General features: G+C 37.6%; 2 protein-coding genes and 1 long non-coding RNA gene across 5 annotated transcripts in view; 1 reads left to right on the top strand and 2 right to left on the bottom strand.

Annotated features, from left to right (window-relative positions):
* The window catches only part of LOC145525653 (olfactory receptor 51I2-like), a 550,369-nt gene extending 545,250 nt beyond the window's left edge, over window positions 1–5,119 (bottom strand). For all 3 annotated transcript variants that reach the window (XR_014068359.1, XM_081539181.1, XM_081539182.1), the window contains exons 1-2: window positions 5,042–5,119; window positions 2,040–3,421 (exon numbers count right to left, since the gene is read on the bottom strand). The gene's annotated coding sequence lies outside the window, so the exon portion shown is untranslated. The remainder of the gene's footprint in view (window positions 1–2,039; window positions 3,422–5,041) is intronic.
* A 122-nt stretch (window positions 5,120–5,241) lies between these two features.
* The window catches only part of LOC145525717 (uncharacterized), a 141,327-nt gene continuing 131,278 nt past the window's right edge, over window positions 5,242–15,290 (top strand). The window contains exon 1 of the long non-coding RNA XR_014068374.1: window positions 5,242–5,343. This is a non-coding gene — a long non-coding RNA (uncharacterized LOC145525717). The remainder of the gene's footprint in view (window positions 5,344–15,290) is intronic.
* On the bottom strand, window positions 8,118–14,466 carry LOC145525688 (olfactory receptor 52D1-like). Its single transcript, XM_081539213.1, has one exon. It carries the CDS (start codon window positions 11,567–11,569, stop codon window positions 10,628–10,630), a length of 942 nt encoding a protein of 313 aa, XP_081395339.1. The 5' UTR covers window positions 11,570–14,466; the 3' UTR covers window positions 8,118–10,627.

Raw genomic sequence — 15,290 nt, 5'->3', positions numbered from 1 at the left:
CATATTTATTTAATAACATTCTTGCAAACTATTATTTATTTCTGGGATATTTGTAATAACAATGTAGTATATTATTAGTTCAAAATATTCACTGAACCTGCCTAATAGAGCCTCTTACTTTTGGAGTATTATTTTTCAATCCTAGTGACATTAGTTTTCATCATGTGATTTGCATTGGACAATATAAGGTATAACTGTGTTATTTATGAATGAAGATTTATAAGCCATAATTTAGTTTCAGAGTCTCTTTTTCTCTATGATACAATAGCAGTAGTTCATTATAATGGCATCACCTTCACAATAAGTTCCAGACTGAGGCAGCAAAACTGAAAAATGAGTGAGAAATATATTTTTGCTGTTATTATTACAAGTCCATATGAGCTGAGGAATTAATTTTAATACAATATTACTTAGTTCATGTTACTTGATACAATAATGATAAATGATCCCCTTTCTCAGCCATTTCTCTCTTTAGCCAAAGATCAAAATAACAATCAGAATTATCCTCTGAAAATACAGTTCAAACCTTACCTATTTGAAAACTACCCTGGGTTTCTCATTTATTCAAAGTAACAGACTAACTCTTACATCTGTTACAAGGGTACACATCCTCTAGACCCCTTTTATGTCTTAGAATACACTTCTTACAAGTGATCCCTCTGTTGTATATTTCTTTCTAGTTACCTCAGCTTTCTTACAGATAACAAAAAATGCAAGGTATGTGCAACCTCAGAGTCTTTCCATTTTCTGTTTTTGTTTTATTTTGTTTTGCCTGTAACATTCTTCCCCAGATATTCAGTAGGCTCATATTCCCCAAGCATTGGAACACATTATTGTAAATCACCTGCTCTCCAATTTCTGTGTCTCCTCAAAGACACTCCACACATAGAACACCATAAAGTAGCCACTAAAAAACTATAAGACTAGTAATAAATGAATTCAGTAAAATCAGAGGATATTAAATCAACGTATAAAAATAAGTTACATTTCCAAAAGGTACAAACTAACTATCCAAAAAATATATTAAAAATCAACCCCATGAACAACAGTGTCAGCAACTTCCTTGGTGGCTCAGTAGTAAAGAATCCATCTGCCAAGGCAAGAGACACAGGTTTAATCCCTGACTCAGAAAGATCCCACATGCCATGGCACAACTAAGCCTGTGTACCACAGCTATTGAGCCAGTGCTCTACAGCCCAGAAGCTTCAGCCTCTGAGTCTACGAGCTGCAACTACTGAAGCCTGCAAGCCCTAGAGCCCATTCTACACAACAAGAGAAGCCACTGCAATGAGAAGCCCCATGCACCACAACTAGAGAGTAGCCCCCACTCTCTGCAACTAGAGAAAAATCTGGGTAGCAATGAAGACCCAACACAGCCAAAAATAAATAAAATTATATATAAAAGCAATAGCATCAAAAACAATAAAATAGTAAGGAATATATGTAACCAAGTAGATGAAAGATAGGTACATTGAAAATTATAAAGCAATGATGAAAGAAACTGAAGAAGACACAAATAAGTGAAAAAAATATCCCACGCTGGTAGAATGGAAGAAATAACACTGTTCAAAGATCCATAATATTCAAAGCAATCTCCAAGTTATATGCAATCTTGCCTTTCAGATTTCCAGTGGAATTTTCACAGAAATAGAAATAAATAATCCTTAAATTTATAATGGAAGCATATTTCCTAATATTTTATAATTTATATAAAATTATACATAAAAGCAATAGCATCAAAAACAATAGAATAGTAAGGAATATATGTAACCAAGTAGATGAAAAAAAATCAAAGCATTCGAGAGCAGGAAGAACAAAGTTGGAAGGATCATACTTCCTGATTTCAAATATATTACAGAGCTATAGGTAATCAGAACAGTATAGTACTGGCACAAATCAGAAATACAGGCACATGAAAGAGAGCCCAGCAATAAACCCACCCACGTATAGGCAACTGATGTGTGAGAAGAAAATCAAGAACAACATGCAATAGGGAAAGCATTATCTTTTCAATAAATGGTTTGGAGAAACTCTCCTACCTGATCCAGTGGCACTACAGATATGGACCCACTCGCTTAGGGCATTTGCTATCTGTTGCAGAAAGACATCCAATCTTTGCTGGTATTATCTCCAGATCAGCAACTCAGCAGCACCTTCAAAACCTGTTTCATCACTTAGTTAGGCATACAACTTCTGTGCCCTGTGGTATGTAAGAAGACCAGTGGGTGCTATGGCCATGTGCCCACAGCTGCACCCCATTACTGTAAACTTTGTTTGATGTGATAGTTTGTAAGGTCCTTTTCTTGCATATCAATTATTTTGTGAACACTCAGTTAGCTTTGCTGGCCGAGGTCCTGCAAGCAGAGAAGGTAATCTCATAAAGAAAACTGGCTGAATATATGTCAGTTCCAATCATGATGAATCGTTGATCCTTTCACAATGAAAGAGGTCCAGTGTAACTAATGTGCCATTAAGTGTCTGGATGGTCTTCTCAAAGGATGGAATTGTACCAGCACTGTCTGCAAGGTAGGACATTCAGCAGTAGCAAGAGTAGCCTTTGTATGTGGAAACCCAAGGAATTGAGACCAGGCAAAACCTCCATCTCTACTCCCATGTCTACTGCATACATTTGACATTTGTTCCAGCACTGGAGGTGACCAGTGACAGATGATTACTGCCAGTCAATCCATTCTGTCTAACTGGTTGTGCCATGTTCCTTCTATGCTCAGTGCTCTCTGCTGAATATTAATGGTAAATGCAAACATCTTTACACTTGTGCCCTCTGCTTTGAGTTAACCACACATTTCTTTCCCAGATTTCCTTTTCCCAAGGTTCCATTATTTCTCCATCCAACCTTCTAACCAATTATTCTTTCAAACTTCATACAAGTCTGTAGACATTTTTACCTCAGGGCACTTTTTTAACACAAAATGTGTGACAGGAATACCACTTGAAGCTATAACTATTGGCTGCACTTGATGTAGTCAGATGTTCCAAATGCCAGGTGTATTTCCCTTTATTATTATCTATCAGGGTCACTCTTGATTCTAATAGAGTGGTACTATAATACAGAGGCAGTCCATTTCAAGATTGTACTGATATATGCACTCAGAAGTCAAGTTTGACTTGTTTTCTTTTCCTTCAGCTGGTCACAAGAAACCATCCTGAGACAACAGATGTGACTTGGAGAAGTGATGGTACAAGTGATAGGTGACAGGGGCAAGTGGGAAGCCGGTTTATGGTGATTACTTGTGTCTTCTGGCCCTGCTTCTACCTGATCCAAAAGGTAGAATTTCCATCTTACAATGAACTGTGATGAGCCATATGACTTAGTTGATATGACAGAATTTAGGTAATAATGGGTAGTCTGGACACAGAATCACATTTCATTCCACAGTCAAGTGCTCTGTACCTCTGCTACCTAACAAGATCAAGTAAAATAACAAAAAAGAAAAATCTGTGTTAGTTTCATGTTACAGTAACTCCTAGTTGGCTAAGGATTCTTTTCCAAATCAGTTTAGAAGTTTCTCCAAATAAATCATAAAATAGTGTCTATTTCCAAAGTAGAGCACATGGGAAGAGAGATTCTTTTTCATGATGCCAAGTACGAAATACCTTCTTAAGACTCTCAATCAAACTCATTATGATGGGGGTGGGGGCAGGGGGGGTGGAGCGAAGAAAAGGGAAAAAAAGAATTAGTGAAGGATTTCAAGGAGAAATTAGTAATGGAAAAGATATGGGAGAAACTTTGCTTCCCTACTACTAAAAAATGATAGTTAAAAAAAAAAAAAGAAAAAACTAGCATCACAGCAAGAAATATATGAGTGCAGTATATATGGCAAAACTGTTCAACCCATATTTCCACACAGTCCCATGAGTTTCTTCAGTAGAACTCACTAAAACCTGATGAATACTGATATTATCCAAAATCCTGCAACACAGAGGAAGAAATACTCAAGCTCTATGTAAGGAGCAAGAAGGGCAATGCTGTTCCTTGCAGACTGGAGAATACTGCCACAATAAATATTGCCTCCTAGACTAGGCCCGGAGAAGGAAATGGCAACCCACTCCAGTATTCTTGCCTAGAGAATCCTGTGGACCGAGGAGCCTGGTGGGCTGCTGTCTATGGGGTCGCACAGAGTCGGACAGACTGAAGCGACTTAGCAGCAGCAGCAACAGACTAGGCCCTTGCTAGGCTGTGAATATCGGAGAAAGGCTATGAACAGAGGTGGAGATCACAGGCCTCAGGCATGGAGCTCCTGTAGCTCAATCCCCTCCCTGTCTCCTCAGGTTGGCTTCAATGAAGACCAGATTTTTCCCATGGAAAGAGATGAGACTGTGGTTGACACACTAACAACGGACTTTGGGGCAGAGACTTAAGACTGCTTGCCTTCCTTGACCCTATTTTCTATCAAACTTTAAAAATATTTAGTCCTCTACATGCACTTGGACCATACTAGTAATATAACTATGTTCTTATTTACCCCCTTCATGAACACAGTAACTTTGCCAAGAGAAAGTTTAACTGAAAGCCTGGGACCGCCCACACCCTGTAGAAATTACAAAGAGCCACAGGTGAGGGGAAATGGTTCAGCGAATGGCTGCTTTGCAGGAAATCCAGAGTTCACTTGTAGGAGATTCAAAATTCACCGTCTCACCCTCACCCCTTGTGTGCCCCCTCCTCTGTGACCTCAGATTATAGTCAATGATACTATAGGTGCGAGAAAAGGGTTTTAAGAAAGATGACCAGAAAGGAGAGCTGAGGAAAGAGAGGAAGCTGGTACAGAAAGGTGGGTGGAGAGACAGCGGTGAGGACGAGGGAGTGCCAACGAAGAGAGGCAGGCGTGGAGAAAGAGTGAGGAAAAGGGGATGCTCAAGAGTAGAAGGGCGGAGAGCCAGGGGTGACAGTCCAAGGCCGGATCCAAGCTGTGGGTATGGAGGAGTGCGATAGGGCTCCAAAAGTCGGCCAAAAAAGAGTTGGCTTACAGAGTGGACAGAATGGCTCCTACTCTGCTTCGCCCTCCCTTAGCACTGCACTCACCTGCCTGCAGCATCCAGTCGCGCTTCCACCGCAGTTAACCACTCTCGTGACCTCTCTTCAAAAGTTGCCTCCACCGCCAGAGACTTCCCAGAAGCGCTACCGCCACGCCCCGCCCCTCTATCCTGCCGCACCTCCTCATTGGTGGAGAGGACGGACCGTTTCCGTTAGTCAATCGTGTTAGCTCTAGCGCCTGACTCCACACACTCCCGAGTCCTGGGCGTACACAATCGGTCAGAAATGGAAGCCTTACCTGCTGTGGGTGCTCCGGCTCCTGGTTCATCTCAGCAATTTGCCTGACAGAGGTAGGAATATTATTATTACTATTATTATTATTCTTGTCCTGGACTTTGGGAACTCTGTATTGCGCGCAGGGGAAGGTCAATGACCTGTATTCACCACAGGCAAGAGAGAAGCCCCCTATTTTGGGGGGTAAAAATTTCTGCCGCTTATGCCATTGCTTGGCTCAACAACTCTAGAGGTCTACAGTGAAAGAAAGTGAAGGAGCTGACCGTAAATTCCACATATCTTTCCACCACAAATGTTTTAATCCGTTAGAGACTGCCAGGTTGTATGTATCACAAACTGTTGGGCTATGTATGAGGCAGCCAAGGCCTGCTTCATAACTCTTTCCTGCTTCGGAACTCGCACAAAGGTTAAAGTCTTTCTTGTCACTTCATAAATGCTTTGAAGATATAATCCCAAGCGTGATACATGTTGTTTGTAGTAGATGAAAAGGTGTACCACAAATTGTGCTTTATTTTGGCGAGAGATGTGAGATGCAAACATTCATCCTTTATTTTAAAACATGTCTTAAAAAATAAATGTCTCAGAGCAATAGGCTCTTTAAAAATTCACTGAGGAGATAGGCCATTTAATATTCATAAGGTGTATTTCCCATCTTTGAAACAAATGTGTCTTACCAAGGCCTCCAATAAAATTTCCATTAATGGTTCAACTATTTCATTAAAATAAACCAGTTTTATATTCTCCAGAATCTATTGATTGTTCAGGGTCTTTTGAACTGTATCAGAACAGTAGGAGAATTAACAAGTCCTGGGCATGCCTGAGCTTTTATGCCATTTTTGTTCTTTTTCCCCCATGAATGTGAACTGTTTAACTTTCTTCCTGATAGAATTGGAAAAAAATGAATCTGCCAGATCAATGTGCATCTGTTATATACCCAAGGAATCTAGCAAAAACAAACAAAAAAGCCCCTGTGGCACAGCACTGCAATTGGTGCCACTCATTGGTTGTGTTTTCAGTAGTCCATTAACTCCCTCTCCACCTTCATGGTTTGTTTAAATAGAGACAAAACGTTTGACTGTGTTAGCTTATGTGGGGGCCAGATTGGTGAATTAAATGAGGATATGAATAGGGTAATCATTCTTCAACATTTATGTTTGTAATTAGTATTTTGTTCTCTACCTTTCCTCACAAGAAGCAATGTTGTTTTTATTTACTATCTGCAGAAGGACCGTTGGAAAGTCTGTCCCTTAATCTTCTCTTGTACAGTCTCTTACCCACTGTTCAAGAAATGAATGTGGAGTTTCTGCTATCTGCTACATATGTCCTTTTAAATTATAGTTTTGAGAAGGGAGTAAATAATTACTGGATTTTGTGAATGTGATTGAATTTTGATTCCTCTGTGAATCAAAGTTGAAACAGGCCTCCATTTTAACATTTTCTCCTGTTTTTTTCTCATTGTAGTAAGGGGGTATAATGATACTTTGAGTTGCTGGTATCATGTCAGTTACAAATATCTTTGTAATAGAACTGGACTCCTTTGTAGAAGGACTAGAAGATTCATTTCCAAGAAAACTTGCAATACTGTTGCAATATTCTTGCTCTTGGAAACACAGCTTCTCCTGTAGTCTCCATCTGGATTCTGGATCTGAAAATTGTCTCAAGTTGAAAACTGAACAAAGTATTGTGACAGTTCCCCTGAAGTGCTCTCAGCCTCCTGATGACCTATTTTTAGCTGACATTTATCTGCCCCCAGCAATGCCATATTATATTAACCATCTCTATATTTCTTTCGGAATCAGGACCCTTGACCATTACTGTGGCCTTCACTTTCACTACAAAGAAAAACTTACCACTTTGTTTCATAAGTTCTATTAAGGTGATATTATTTTATCTTGTATTTCCTAGTTCTATAATAGTACATAAGGGCTTCCCTTGTAACTCAGCTTGTAAAGAATCTGCTTGCCAATACTGGAGATACAAGAGACGTGGGTTTAATCCCTGAGTAGGAAAGATTCCCCTGGAGAAGGAAATGGCAACCCACTCCAGTATTCTTGCCTGGAAAATTCCATGGGCAAGAAAAGCCTGGCGGGCTACAGTCCATGGCGTCACAAAGAATCAGACACAACTTAGCGGGCACACAGTCCATAATAGTATGTGCCTCCTTTATTCCAGGCAATAGAGACCAGTCATCACTGTATTCTCAGTGGTGGCAGTCCCTCTCTCATCAGTGTATTACTTCTGGATTCACTTGATAAATCCTCTCTACTGCCTTTCATAAAATATAATTGGCTACTGGTTTATTGGCATTTTATAATTTGTCCATTCCATCATATCCAGATCTCTGAGTGTTTTTATACATTTCCGTGTTATGTGAGATGATGGCATTTCTAGCATCTTTATTTCAGTTAGTAAAATAAAATTTCCAAGAATCAAACTAGCCACATAATAGTACCATTTCAAAGATTCTTACAAAAAAAATGTTATATCATAGGGGATTGCTCCTATATCAATAAGATTTCCCCACCCAGCTTTTAATTTGCACCCCCCCCAATTATTGATATTGTCATTTTCTTTTATTTTTTAAGCAAAAGTTTCAGAATCTTTAAGTGTGTCAGCTCAGATGTCTTCATTCTATGACTCACTGTTCCACTCTTTCCCAAACATGGCCCTGAAGTGGCATAGAAGACTTACTAGGTTTGAGAATTTCACCTTCCCTGGAGCTTCACTATTCCTAAGCATTCTCATCTCTCCAAGTATGATAATGAAAGTCGGTCACCTTCTTTCAAGGATGTCCTCTGACTTTCCAGCCTTACCTTAAGTTAATGGATAATAATGGTCTCATTTCATTGTCGTTTTTCCGTGTCATCAGTGGTCCCCAGGATGGTCACACAATTCTGTGGTCTGAAGAATTATGATTAATGGTTTTGGTTTTTTCTCCAAATGGATGTGTTATGACTCTCTCCTTTGTCCATTTTGTTCCCCAAGCACAGTTCTTCTAACTGTCCTTAAAGAACCTATATTCTACCTTCAGGTCTTTTTACTTTATCCTTTGCATGAATTTTTCTTTCCCACCTTTTCAAAAAATGTTTTCATTATATTTTAAACCTATTCTCAGAGGGAATATGAATACACCCTCTAGAAAAGAACCCTCTTCTGTTCTTGCAGAGCACTTCTTATATTTTTTATATTATTTTTCTATAATGTGAAATTATTTTCTCTGTGTTAAATCACTTATTTTAAGCAACTTCTCAAATGTCCCTTCCTTCCAAGATACTCACTATATAATTCAAGGGGCCTGTGTGCTTCGTATTACTCTTATGTGTTACTGCTCGCATGTCTGGGCCATAGTAGAATTCTAGTATACATTTTCTGAATGAATCTTCTTCAGTTAAGCACCTGGCTGAACTACAGTGTGACTGGTAGCTTAGGTTCCTGACTACTCCAGAATATGTGTTGTCATTGATCTAGAAATAAGTGAAGGTAGTTCTTCAATATTAAATAAAATTCACACACAAAAAACTACCTATAAGAACTGATCCATGAGTCAGAAGCCTCGTTTTCTTCTTATGTAGACCTGTGTAGACTCAATATAAGCATAACTGTGATGATGTTCTAAGAACTCATGAGCCTAGCTTTTCTAATTGGACCCTTTTCCTTGTCTTTGAATCTATTTTTTATTCACTGCCAAATTCTTATCATTTGGTTTTGAAATTAATGGAAATAGATCCCAAATGGTAAAATTATTTCCAGTTTCCTGGATTCCAATTTAAACTTTCTTGCTGGGTAATGTTTCTTAATTCTAGGCTTTAAATTTTAAACTCTAGATAAATTAACCCCAATGGAACCAAATTACAACTGGCATTTTTTTTAAAGTATTAGACTTATATTCTGAAATAGCTATTATCAATTTTCTCCATTTTACCATTCAGAAAACTGAGACAGATAGGTGGCATAACTGATGAGGATCAACACAGCTAATAAGTGGTTGTTGGAGTCAGCTGAGCAGTATGGCTTGAGAGCCAATTGTTTTAAATGCTACCTTTTATTACCTCTCAGAATTTAAGATATGCTGGTCTTTTCCATCTTAAATAAGACAGTTTGAAATGGACAACAATAAAATAAGTTTAGATATCAGAAATAGTAGCACAGAGTTACACTTTTATTTTGAGGGAGAAAGAGTGAAATCATAGGACAGTCAATAGAAATGGGTCAGGTAGTACCCAATACCTAATAACCCACTTGCTTAGAGAGAATTAATTAAAAATCAAAGAGAAAAAGTGGCATGACTTTGAATAACTATAACTGAGAGAGGTATTCAGACTGAGAAGAGATTGGTAAAATATATTACTGTGGCCTAATGACAAAACTATTTGAATCATAATCACGAAGAGTTTAGATCTTAAGGGAAACATAATTGTGATATATACTTGTAATGACTTGGTGTACCCATAATGACTTACATACCATTAATGAATAATCCTACACAATATTCTATACAAATATGAGTCATTAGTAGTAAGAAAGATTATTTATGAGGAAATGGAAAAAGAATATTTCTCTATTTTACGGTATAGTTTGGTAGCAAATAAGATTAGAGTATGGAAGATAGTCAATTAATGGGAAAGAGAGCTATAGGCATTTTCAAAGAATATACTGAATCGAATTGAAACTGAAGAACCAAAAAAAGGAAAAATGGTGGGGAAATTTTAGAATTCATTAAGCATTCTGGAGGAGTATTTGTGAGAATGTATTTTACTTAGAAAGTTTCAAAGGATTCTAGCAACATAATTAAATAAGTTAAGTTAAACATGTAAGAATATGTTACAAAGAGATTACAGGAAGGCCTCTTGAAGACATATCATGACAGTTTTTTTAATTTGCATCTGCCTTCTCTGAAGACATTTTGCTAAAAACCATCTCAGTTTCCAACGTTATGGAGTTAAAATAATTTCAGTCTTATTGTTCCAGAGATATAGATGTCCCCATTCACTTAAACCTACAAATGCATGGCAACTTAATGAAAGTCAGAGGTAGTAAGTCAATAACAACACTTCTAATAAAGCTAATAAGACTGAACAACAGAGTAATCTTGTATGAGTGAACATAGTAAATAAGATCACATAGTTGTGGAGACATTTCATTACCAAGCAAATATATTAAAAATAAATCATCTAAGTCAGCTATCATCTAAAGCAAGTTTTTAAAGAATAAGTCTAGTTAGTGCTAATTAATACTTTATATTACAAATAGAAGATGTAGAGATTCAGTCTTCTAGAAAGAGGGTTAATATCTCTTTTCTTCATAAATCTTAGAAAATTTTTACAGAAAGAGTTGATTGTTTTAGAATTTGTGAGAAGTCAAAACTTGGAGGAATCGTTCTCTGATCCTCTTGGTTCTTATGCCATAGATCATGGGGTTCACCATGGGTGGAACAAGGACATAGATGTTAGCCACAAAGATGTGAATATGAGGAGCCACATGGGGTCCAAATCTGTGAGTAAGGAAGGAGAAAAAGGCTGGAGTATAGGCCACCAGGATTACACACACATGGGATCCACAAGTGCCCAGGGTTTTGAGCCGAGCAGCCTTGGATGGAAGATGGAAGACGGTGTAAAGGATGACGGCATAGGAACAGAGGACTAATATGAAATCTAAACCTCCAGTGAGGAAGGCAGCAGTTAGGCTGTATATTCTGCAGATCCTGGTCTCTGTACAAGCCAGTTTGATCAGAGCCATAAATTCACAGTAGGTGTGAGGGATGACATTAGTTCTGCAGTAGGGGAGCCATCTAAGCGTAAAGGGTTGAGGACTGTAAAGCACAACTCCACGAAAGACAATAGCTAGCCCCAAGTTCTGGATGACTCTGTGTGTCAGGATAATGGAATGTCTCAGAGGATTGCAGATTGCCACGTACCTGTCAAAGGCCATGGCCAAGATAAACCCTGAGGCCATGCTGCATAGTGAGTGAATGAGAAATACTTGGACAAGGCAGGCTTCAAAATAGATCTCCCTGTCATGGAACCAAAAAATGCTGAGGATTTTGGGTGTAGCAGTAGTGGAAAGGATCAAGTCGGCCACAGAGAGCATACAGAGGAAGAAGTACATGGGCTCATGCAGGTTGGAGTCTGTTCTGATAATAAATAGAATGGAGAAATTTCCCAGGAGAGCACTTAAATAAACAAGGCAGAAGGGCATTGATATCCAAGTGTGGATGGCCTCCATCCCTGGAATGCCAAGGAGAAGGAAGGTACTGGGATGAAAACTGGTGTTTGGCAGTGACATGATGAAAAATATGGACTGTGTTCAGTTGCAGAATATGTGTATACTTTCATATTCATATGACCATTTATTTACTGATGTCTTCATTTATTAATTAATATAAATCTTGAGAATGTTTTATACTCTAAAAATAAAATGATAAATAGGACCTAATTCCTAATTTCAGATTAATATTCTAATAGGGGAGAAACTGATATAAACCAATGATTAATTTCCCATGTTATCAATGCAGTAAAAGGTTTATGAACAAACCATTTTATGAACAAAGAAGTAGAGATATTTTTTCTACTTCTGTGAGTCAGAGGATTCACTGATAAGATGTTTAGTCTTGGTTCTGAAGCACTCTGGACCTTTAAAATAAAGAAAAATTGTAGCATAAGTAAATTCACAATCAGACGACTCCAACTTTAACTGTATTAGCCCTCTTGAAAATTAATTTGTCAAGACTATTTATGAAATGGGGTTTCCTTGGTGGCTCGGATGGTAAAGAATCCTTTTGCAATGCAGGAGACCTGGGTTTGATCCCTGGGTCAGGAAGATCTCCTGCAAAAGGAAATGGCAACCCACTCCAGTATTCTTGCCTGGGAAATCCCATGGACAGAGGAGCCTGCTGGGCTCTAGTCCATGGGGTCACAAAGAGCTGGACATGACTGAACGCCTAATACTTTCATTTGTGAAATACAGTGTTCCCTCAGTATGCATGGAGGATTGGTGCCAGGACCTGCCATGGATACTAAAATTCTCAGATGCTGAAATCCCTTAGTCAGCCATCTGTATCCTCAGTTCCTCGTCTGTACATGAAACCAACCCTGGATCATGTAGTAGTATTTCATGTATTTTTTGAAAAGAATCAGTGTGCAAGTGGACTTGTGCAGTTCAAACTCATATTCAAGTGTCAATTGTCCCTTGAAATGGCAGTGACATTGTAGAATGAAGAGAACACAAGACTCTGTCGTAAATTTCACTTGACTGTCCACTATGCCACAATTAGCATGCTTTGATGAATAATTTTAATTGCACATATTCTAGACTCTTTTCCCATGGAATGAGAACTATAAAAGTGACAGCAGAAGGTTCTAAATTAGGACACATTCTGCATCTGTCTCCTCAGATTATATTAAAATTAAGAGCCACCCTCCTCCTATGGAAGGTAACTATTTTGAACCAGGTAATAATCATCCTCTTTCAACCAATATCTCATTTCTCCTTCAAACATCACCTCTTTACTCCATCCTTTCCATCCAATAAGTTCAAACTTCAGAGTTCTGGAGGTATCAGAATTTAGCAATATATAGCTAAATTGTGTCATGCTGACAAGTACCACTGTTAATTCTGAGGACAGTTTATAGATCAGCTATATAAGAGCAATAGTGGAAGCACATTGTACCCATGGAGAGATATAAATCAAAACAAGGAAAAACAGCTGAGAATATAAGGAGTAGAGCCTGCAAAATAATAAGTGCATATTTTATCACTCATATTCCAATATGACCAGAGAGCTAATTAAGCAGATAAGTCTGCTTCTATTAAGAAATATATAGATGTATAACTTCTCATAATTGTGCTGTTTGCCTAATTCAAATGTAGGCCAGGGAGCTAAAAAGGACTAGAAGTTCTAACACCTAGAAGATGGCATGGGGACAGAAATAAACATCTCTCCCAGTTTTGGAGTTGGCAACCACTGAGGATCTTTCTCATTTGAAATTTAATAAGAGAAAAGACAATAAGGGAAATCTAAAATTATCTAAAATCATTTGCTAATCTAAAATCATTTGCTAATCTAAAATCATTTGCTAATGAAGCTGTAAATTGTCTTAATACATATGGTTTAAGATTTGCTTTGAGTAATAGCTTTACTTCAGCAAATAAAAGTTTAGAAAGTAGATATTAGCATGTAAAGGGTAGGCAAAACACATACATTATTGTGCAATTAAGTGTCCTCTTCAGAATAGATCTTCATTTAAAAAGTAAATCAAGTTCAGAGCAACACCCCCTTATGTAATTATAAAATATGAAAACATGCCATCTGCATGGCATAATTCCACTTCTAAAATTTGTAATAAATTCCTGGACTGCCTTGTTTTTGTTATATAAATGGTAAAATCAAATAACAAAACTTTGAATTCAGAATTTTAAAATAACACCAGTAATAATTTCGAGTAAACAGGAGAAAATAAATGATGAGAAGAAAGAGAAAAACATAAAAAGTGGGATATAGCAAACAAGTGAGGGAAAAAAACAGTAAGAACAGGCCCATACGTACTTGCTTGGAACTTTTTTTATTTCTTTGTCCCATTGCCACTATAGGAACTGACTTTTCTCCAGTGGGTCACACAGCTCCTGCTTCTCACTTCAGCAATAATAATATGTGCTTAGACTTCACATGCAAGTAGCATCCCTGTTGCAGAATCTGAGAAGAAAGTAGTACTTACACAGTTTCTGTCCTCCCAGGTACCTCTTTCTGTAGCACAGCCTAAATTTCTTCAGTGTTAGCTCCCAGATAAATATATTTGATAACATGGCTTATTCTTGAGTTTGTTGTACATACCAAATGCTGATGTGAGTACTTTGCCCTGGAGTTTGATTGAACAGGGCAAGGAGCCATTACTGTTATGTCTTCTCTTTTCAGTGGCATTACTTATCCTTAGAGAGCCTCAACTGAATGCCATGCCTTTCCTAGAGATATGATCAGCTAGGAAGACTAAACTCCTGGAGAAAAGGAAAATCCTTGAGGAATAAGATTTAGTGGTCAAGGAATATCAGCTTTGATGCAAACCATGAATTGATAGAAATAAGGAGAGAGATGTAATAAAAAATATTTTATAACATCTTGTCAATTCAATGAGGATGTTTATTTATAGAAGATGCTAATCATCACTCAATTATTTTCTCACCACCTGCTATTCTAGAGCATTAATTTTAATCTTTTAATATGACTCTGTTTTCTGATCCCTTTGGCCTTGATGAAAAACCTACGGCCTCTTGCTCCACAACTCTAGTAATGAAGAAAGATGCTGAGGTGGTTGTATTAGCCTTCACCCTACCTGTCCTATATCATCAGAACAGGTTTGTCATTATTCAAATATACATCTTCTCAACTAACCTCAATAATATTAATAGTTCTAGGTTCACAGGCTCCCAGGAGCCAAGAAAGTGGCCCAGGTGTGCATGGGTTCCCTGTGGAGCCTAAGATATACCAGAGCTGAGCTTCTTTAGCAGGGAATAGGGTTATTCTCACACCATTTTCACAAGAGCCAGGAAGATAAGAATAAACAGATAATTTTTTCAATGGATTATGTCTCACTGTAAAACTAATTTCATTAGGGATATATTGATTGGTCACAAATACTTAAAGATATGCTTGTTTCACAAAATTATTTCAAATTTTTGGCAACATTGGCTTTATGTAATAATTTATGACTTGTTTGAGTACATGTAATTCCTAATTTCCTCTGAGAAAATATAATGGAACAGAGATCTTTCTTACAAGAAATGATAGAGTTTTCATAATTGTAATTTTAATGGTCACAAAATATGTCATTGAATTTTTTTGCATAGTTTACTTAATCACTCTCCAGTTCCTGAATATATGTATTATTTTATTGTTTTACTAACTAGGAAAAATTGTCAAGATTAATTCTTCATGTAAGTATGGTAGAAATAATAAGGAAAAAATTCACAAAACCATGTGCATCTACTGCTCTGAACATTGCTGTGCAAAGAA

This window comes from Giraffa tippelskirchi, chromosome 11, assembly GCF_054371585.1.
Source record: "Giraffa tippelskirchi isolate mGirTip1 chromosome 11, T2T-mGirTip1v1.2.pri, whole genome shotgun sequence".
NCBI lineage: Eukaryota > Metazoa > Chordata > Mammalia > Artiodactyla > Giraffidae > Giraffa > Giraffa tippelskirchi.
The sequence above is the reverse complement of the archived record's forward strand: the minus strand, read 5'-3'. Positions and strand labels throughout refer to the sequence as shown.

Coding starts and splice junctions, on each gene's coding strand:
- LOC145525688 (XM_081539213.1), bottom strand. CDS start 11,569: ATGTCACTGCCAAACACCAGTTTTCATCCCAGTACCTTCCTTCTCCTT.